This window comes from Dipodomys merriami, unplaced genomic scaffold (assembly GCF_024711535.1).
Source record: "Dipodomys merriami isolate MVZ:Mamm:240054 unplaced genomic scaffold, mDipMer1.0.p SCAF_34, whole genome shotgun sequence".
Classification (NCBI taxonomy): Eukaryota; Metazoa; Chordata; class Mammalia; order Rodentia; family Heteromyidae; genus Dipodomys; species Dipodomys merriami.
In genome coordinates, this window is record NW_027204937.1 from 11749616 (window position 1) to 11756656 (window position 7041).

General features: G+C 52.4%; 1 protein-coding gene across 1 annotated transcript; it reads left to right on the plus strand.

Moving 5' to 3' along the window:
* Positions 1–204: 204 nt before the first annotated feature.
* Positions 205–4994, plus strand: Pdzk1ip1 (PDZK1 interacting protein 1). Its single transcript, XM_069987294.1, has 4 exons — positions 205–503; positions 2572–2680; positions 4281–4376; positions 4638–4994. Exons 1-4 carry the CDS (start codon positions 437–439, stop codon positions 4708–4710), a joined length of 345 nt encoding a protein of 114 aa, XP_069843395.1. The 5' UTR covers positions 205–436; the 3' UTR covers positions 4711–4994.
* The last annotated feature ends 2047 nt before the right edge of the window (positions 4995–7041 follow it).

Genomic DNA, 7041 nt, shown 5'->3' on the forward strand with positions numbered 1-7041 from the left:
GCCTTCCCCCAAGCCCCACCCACTGGGCTTCTCCAAGGTAGGAGTGACAATGTATCATTCTTTTCCCCAGAGACAAGGAAAGGTGAGCTCAGACACAGACTCTGGGGCTTGCAGAAGGCTAGGACTCTCCCCATATCTACTTCCTTACCTGGCCTCTGAAGGGTAACCCCCGAATGCTGGCTCAGTGGGCTGGGCCCTGGCCAGAAAGGCCAGGCTCATTCTCAAGGGAGGGAGGGAAGGAGGGCAGTTTCTCTTTACTGCCCGCCCTCGCCTCTTCCCTCCCTTCCTCCCTCCCTCACCTTCTTCCTAACCAGGTCATCTCCTCCAGAGCCAGATTACCAGGCTGATCTCAGGCAAACACTCCAGACTCTTCCAGATAGCTCCAGACGTGCAGACACCAGCGGACAGACGGAAGATCCCCGAGCTGCCTGCAGCCATGTTGGCTCTTAGTCTCGTGGTTCTGGGCCTGCTCACTGCAGTGCCACCTGTGAGCTGTCAGCAAGGTAGCCCTGGACAGGGAAATGCCCTGGTGGCTGCAGGGAGGAGGGGGGGGGGCTGGGCTGGGCCCTGTCGACCCAGAAGATGGTGTGGTGCCCTGATTTTCCTCACCCCCTGGACACCTGACTTTGGAGGAAGAAGAGCAGGGTCTGCGTGAAGCAGAGAAGCCAAGCCCAGACCTCGGCACCAGGCTCTCCTCTCTCTGTGGTTTGTTTCCCATGGGGGGGAGGGCAGCAGAGACTGTGTTGGGTCAAGGATTTGAGGGAGGGAGAGGAGTTAGAGGCAAGCCTCAAATGGCCCTAGAGATGCTGGGGTCCACAGGCTCCCCTTAGGGCAGGGGGCCCAGAGCTGCCAGAAGGGTGGAGATAAGGCTCAGGCTCACTCAGGGGTAAGCCCAATGCCGTCAGGACTTTGTCCATGGCTTTGACCTAAATGCTTCTTGTCTCCATTCCCCCCACCCCCACCCACCCCACCAATCTGAGTTCTTGGCCCAGCTCTATCTTGGTCTTGCTGTATGACCTGGAGGAAATCACGGTTCCTCTCAGAGTCTTAAAAATGAGGACCATAACCCTCACCCTGCCCACCTCCCAGACCTCCTGCCAGGTTAGGGGTGTGGAAGAGCTTGGTGCCCAGGGAAGCACCACATCACAATCTCTGGCATCCACCCCACCCTGTCAGGCTGCATCTGTGGCTACAGCCTGGTGAGTGCAATGTGACATGGGTCCAGAGCCCGCTGGCAAACATGCTTTCCCCTTCCAAGCTCTAGTGTCAGTGTGCTTTAGTTCTCTCTTCCTCATCTTGGAGGCCCTCTGGCAACCAGAGAGGCCAAGTAACTTACACAGGACACACAGCAAGGCAAGAAGGGACAGGATTCAGGCATTTTCTCTTGTCTCTGCCTCTTTCTCTTTGGGCCCTAGAGCCACAGGGCAGGAGGAGCAGGGGATTGTGGTCTCTGGTATATAGAGGGAATTTGCTACAAGAGCTGGAGGAATGAGGAAGGGGCCTTACAGGATTGCCTACAAGCCTTGAGCTGGAGCTAAGTGAACGAATGTGACCACAGACCAGAGAGTGCCACAGCCCTCCTTTCCCTTCCAACATCCACCAGGCTCAGGGAGCTCCAAGAAGAGGCAGGACCTTCACTGCTACAGGGCAGACTCAAGGGAGGACTTTCAGATGAGGATGAGGCAGAATGGATACTTTTGATGCCCAACCTAAGACCTCTCATCACTTAAGATGGTTCCAGGTATCGAGGTATTTTGTCTGGAAGTAGGACCCGCCCAGAAGCTCCTTGGTGGCTTCGTGCCCTCTTGGGACACCTACCTACTGACTATCTTTCCCCTGTCTGGTGAGGACTTACAGACTCATGAGGCACAGTGGTGCCAGAGGAAGGGGAAAGATCCTAGAAGCTACCCATGGTTTGAAGGCAGAGACTTCTGGGAAATCTGGAAGACTGCATTTTGTATCCAGGGTACATGGTTGGGGCCTGGATCAGTTCTCTGGCTCTAGTGCCCTGGGCACCCAGCTGGAAGAGTACAAGTGGCTTGGATCTTATCTCTGCCCCCCTCTTGTCTTATATCACTGGGTACAACTAGCTGAGCAGCTGCCTGCCATGACTTCATGTTGCCAGCTCCTCCCAGAGAAACCTTTTGTTACAGAACAGGATCTTCCAGATGCCAGCCAGGAAGGAGGAGAGGGCCCACTCCCAGCTGGCAAGGTCTAGACCAGGCACTCAGGACACTGCCTTTCTCTCCCTGGGCCCCAGGCACTCCCTGGGGGGTCCTGAACATGACACCAGTGGAGGGAATGTGGCTCTTGACAGTCTGGATCTCAGACACAGCACTGAGTTCTGTTTCCTCCTTGGCTGCTCATGTTTTTTTCAGACAACTGTCTTCCTCTAGACCTCTGTCCCCAAGTCTACCCATTCTTCATGCTCAGTGGGATCAGATGGGTCCCCAGACACCCAGAATGTCTCCTGTAGTCCTGCAGTGTCTGATTGCCTCCAGCACAGGCCCATTGGAAGCAGAGGCCCCTCCCCCCCATGTTCTATACTTTTAGTTCCCCTTTTCTTTCCAGGTCTGGGGAACCTCCAGCCTTGGATGCAGGGCGTCATTGCTGTGGCTGTATTCCTGGTCCTCGTTGCAATTGTCTTTGCTGTTAACCACTTCTGGTGCCAGGATGAGCCGTAAGTGCTGCCCAAGGGCCTTGGGCATGGGCAGGTTTGAGTGGGTGCCAGGAACACCACTCTCCTTCTCTAGAAGGATAGAAGAAACCCTGGCAGGTCTTCTCACTGTGAGGAAGGGAAACTGGGTCTCAAGCTCATAGGGTGACTTCAAGACAGTCAGAGTTAGATCTCAGGCTCGCTGGTTTAAGACCTGTGTTCTTTAGCCCCATATCTCCAGTGTTCTTCCCAGTGAGATTTGGAGAAATGTCTTCTCTTCTTGGAGTCTCAAGGCTTTCATTTTCAGAGTTGGGATAGCATCCTTGCCTTCCTTCTAGAATGGAAATTCTCATCCTTCTGGAGAGTCAGCTGCCAATCAAAGAGGCCTCACAGACTGGATGAACAATCCCAAGTTCAAGGGCAGCTGAAGGAACGTGCAGTGTTCACCTCAGGGCCCAGCTGGTCCAGGGAGTTCAGAGGTCTCCTTGACTGCACATTTGTCCCAAAGCCTAAAGCACAGGGAGGAATCGGGGAACACAGTGGTATGGGAAAGAGCACACCTGGGTCCTGAGTTAAAGATTTAGCACCATGGCCACGGAGCACAAAGGTCAAGATCCTGCTGGGCAAGGCTGCATCTGGATTGGGACATTTTTCTCAGCTCTTACAAAGGTGACCCGATGGGCCAGGGTGCCAAGAGCAGCTCTGCATGGCTTGGAATGGAAACATAAGCGACTCAGTGAGTAGAGAGAAGAACAGAGATGCCCAGGATGAGGCTGGTGAGGTAGGCAAGACCTAAGCTAATTGATACCAATGGGCTTTAATTTAGTGCAGCAGGAATCCAGTGGGATGTTTTTAAAGCATGTGGCATGGCCTCAGCAGTCACTCTGATTGTCTCGTGGCAGATGTATGTTAGTGAGCATGAAGAGTCATAAGGAGGTTGAGCATCTCTAGACAGTCTGGCTCTGAAGAGGGCGAGGCAATGCAGAGAGGGGAGAGGTCTAAGAGCTGGTTAGAAGGGGGACCCATGATAGCTGGGCTGAGATAGGACTCAGACTAGGAACCAGGGAGTGATTTAGGAACCTCGAGGCAACAAACACAAGGGGAGAGCAGGTTTGGGGGTGACTACTGAGTTTAACTTTGAATCTGTGTGGGATGTCTAGGGACAGAGGAACAGATGGCAGGGTCCCTGTGGCCCAGAGTAGTCTCTGGGGTGGGGGAAGAGCCCACATTGTAGGGAGTTCACACTTGAGTAGGTGATAAGGAGCTTCCTGTAGGAAATGCTTTGTTCTCCACTGAGCCCAGCTCTGCCTTAGGTGTCCATTGATCACATCCGTTCCTAATTTGGAGCAGACCCTGAGACCTGCTGGGGTATGCTTTGAGGGTGCTGAGCTAGAGGAGTTGAAGAGGCAGTGGAAGGAGGCCTTGGACGTAGGACAAGTCTTTCTCAAATCTCTGCTCCCTCATTATGAAGATCATGTAGGCCGGAAGCATGCCATGGCGGAAACCCTGCTGGATAAAGGTGCTTCTGCCTTAGGGCTTTGAGAACCAGAATGTAGGGTAGGATTTGCTTGAATGGGGTTTGCAGGTGGTACTGATGAGCCCTACTCAGGATCCTCATTCCCAGGGAGCTCGCGAATGTGGTCATGACTGTTGGAAACAAGGCAGATGGAGTCCTGGTGGGAATGGATGGAAAGTACTCCTCAATGGCATCCAACTTCAGGTGAGGTGCTGGTACAGGGCTCCCTTCCGGTGCTCTAGGGGCCATGGGGGAGGGGGGAGGGGAGGAGTTCCCATGGGGAAGGGGATGATGAGGAGAAGCATTAGCAAGGTTCACTATGTGACGACCACAGAGTCCTAGGGGACAGATGAAGTTTACATGAGGAGAGGGATTTGTAATAGAGGAGGGGGCCCCAGAGAAGTGGGAGATGGGGCTTAGGGAGCTGGTGCTGAAGGTCTTCCGACCTGCCTTCTCCTCTCTCAGGTCCAGTGAGCATGAGAATGCCTACGAGAACGTCCTGGAGGAGGAGGGCAAAGTCCGCAGCACACCCATGTGACTTGGTTGGCCTGTGACCCTCAGCTGGGGCCTCTCACGTGCCTGTGGTGACATCCACCACCCTTCAGCCCCTTCTCTGTAGGAATCTGTAACAATAGATCAACTCCTTCACCTGACAACGTCATTTGAAGCTACAGCCAGGCTGGGGCCCTGGGGCCTCCTGGGATCTCTTATCCAGTACAGAAAAGGACAGCCAGCTCAAAACTTCCCACCCCACTTCCCATCTTCCCCACCATTGTGGACATGGCCCTTATTTCTGTGAAATAAAGACCTTTTGTACTTCCAGGTTGAGCTTCTGAAACAGCCCTCAGACTTGCAGGTTGGCCCTGTCTCCCTATCTCAATCAGGACAATTACCTTCGAAAGCCATTGTCATGGTGGCTTTAGAGATTACCCAGGAAGCTCTGGGATCTCTGGACAGCTGGAGCCAAAGGGCCCAGGCTGGAGAGGCTGAGAGCTCTACATCCAGGTAGAGATCAGAGCTGGGGTCTCTACCAGGCATGGAGGAGTTGGGGAAGCAGGAAAGCCAGAGACCGGTGAACCCACCCTGCCTGTGGGTCATCCTTGTCTCTTTTTTTAATTTTTTAATTTTTATTTTTTAAAATTTTTTATTGTAAAGATATTATACAGAGGGTTACAGTTACATGAGCAAGGTACACTTCCTATTGAGCATTGTTACCCCCTCCATTGTTTTTCCCCTACTATTCCTTCCCTCCCTACCTTCCCCGAGGTTCTTTTTTTTTTTTTAATTGTGATTAAGTGATTACATAATTTCCCAAATTTCACAGTATTGTGGCATAATGATGCTCATTTAAAGTCACAAGTTCATTCTAACTTTCCTGGAGCAAATTGTCTATCACAGTCTATAAGATATAACGATGTACACATATACACCATACATGTGATCAGCAGCATGGGGATAGTTAGTAGTCATCCTTGTCTCTTGGAGATTCATCTTCCTTTGGCTAGAGCAGTTAGAAAAGCTTCCCAGGCAGGGGACAGATCTGAGTGCCCCCAGGATGATTCTAATAATGGTCAGTTTCAAGATGTATCCTACGTTCTTTCATGTACCTAAGGCTGGAAGACGGTCTCAGAGGCCCGTGGGCTGGGGAACTCAGTCACTGTGCTCTTGTTTCAGGCATAGCCCTTCCTGTCAGTCTGCGTCCCCCATCCCACCTTCACCCAGATTCTGGGGTCCTTCCTTGTGCATGGTCACCACCCCACCTCTGTGCTGCCTGCACTACACTGGGTTCATCTTTCATCCTCCCAAGTGCAAGGCTTTGGCCGGGAAAGTCTGCGACTGTGATCACAGAGCCCAGATTTGTCTCCTTGGTCTCTTGCCAACTTGCTATGTGATCTTGAGAGAACTTCTATCCACTCTGAACTCTGCTTTCTCTGAGGGGGATCTGGCCAGTCTCTTCCCAGAGCTGGAGCCCTCACCAAAGACTCTGACTTGACTTCCTATCCTGGGATGGGGTGGAGGTCAGAAAATGGAGTCCTAGAGGGAATAACATGGAGGAAGAGGGCAGATGAGCGAGGAGGGATGCCTGAGCGCCTGGCTGTCCAGGGACCACCGCTGTGACTAGCTGGATATTTTGTTGTTACTGTTGACATGGGGCTTAAACTCAGAGCCTGGACATTCTCCCTGAGCTTTTTTTTGTTGTTGTTGGTGGTGGTCATGGGGCTGAACTCTGGGCCTGAACGCTGTTCCTCAGAACTTCAGCTCAGCGCTCTACCCCTTGAGCCATAGTGCCACTTCCGGCTTTTTTCTTTTTGCTTATGTGGTGCTGAGGAATCGAACCCAGGGCCTCAAGCATGCAAGGCTAGCACTCTACCACTTGAGCCACTGTGCCACTTCTGGTTTTCTGAGTGGTTTATTGGAGATAAGAGTCACATGGACTTTCCTTCCCCGGCTGGCTTTGAACCAGGATCCTCAGATCTCAGCCTCCTGAGTAGCTAGGATTTCAGGCGTGAGCTTTTGTTTTTAAGGCTAGCTCTACTTCTTAAGCCACAGCTCCACCTTTAGCTTCTGGTTGGTCAATTGAGTTTTCCTGCCTGGGCTGGCTTCAAACTGAAATCCTCAGATCTCAGCTTCCTGAGTATTTAGGATTGCTAGAGCCACCCATGCCCAACTGTCTTAAGACTATCTGTCTTAAGGGAACAGCTTCTGTCCTACTCCCTCCATATAAAGTTGCAACTGGAGCTAGTCTCGCAGGGAAGCATTCCTAAATCCACAGATGAGTGGGGCTAGAAGGCAGGAGGCAGTGCCCCTTGTCCCAAGATGGCCCTTGGGTGAGTCACCTGACTCTGTCACAGCTACCTGGCTTCACTGA

What these genes read in the sequence shown, in the direction of transcription:
- Pdzk1ip1 (XM_069987294.1), top strand. Translation starts at nt 437, where the DNA reads ATGTTGGCTCTTAGTCTCGTGGTTCTGGGCCTGCTCACTGCAGTGCCA. An exon ending in TTCTGGTGCCAGGATGAGCC is followed by an intron (nt 2,681 to 4,280) that starts GTAAGTGCTGCC and finishes CCTCATTCCCAG; the next exon opens with GGAGCTCGCGAATGTGGTCA. An exon ending in TCAATGGCATCCAACTTCAG is followed by an intron (nt 4,377 to 4,637) that starts GTGAGGTGCTGG and finishes CTCCTCTCTCAG; the next exon opens with GTCCAGTGAGCATGAGAATG.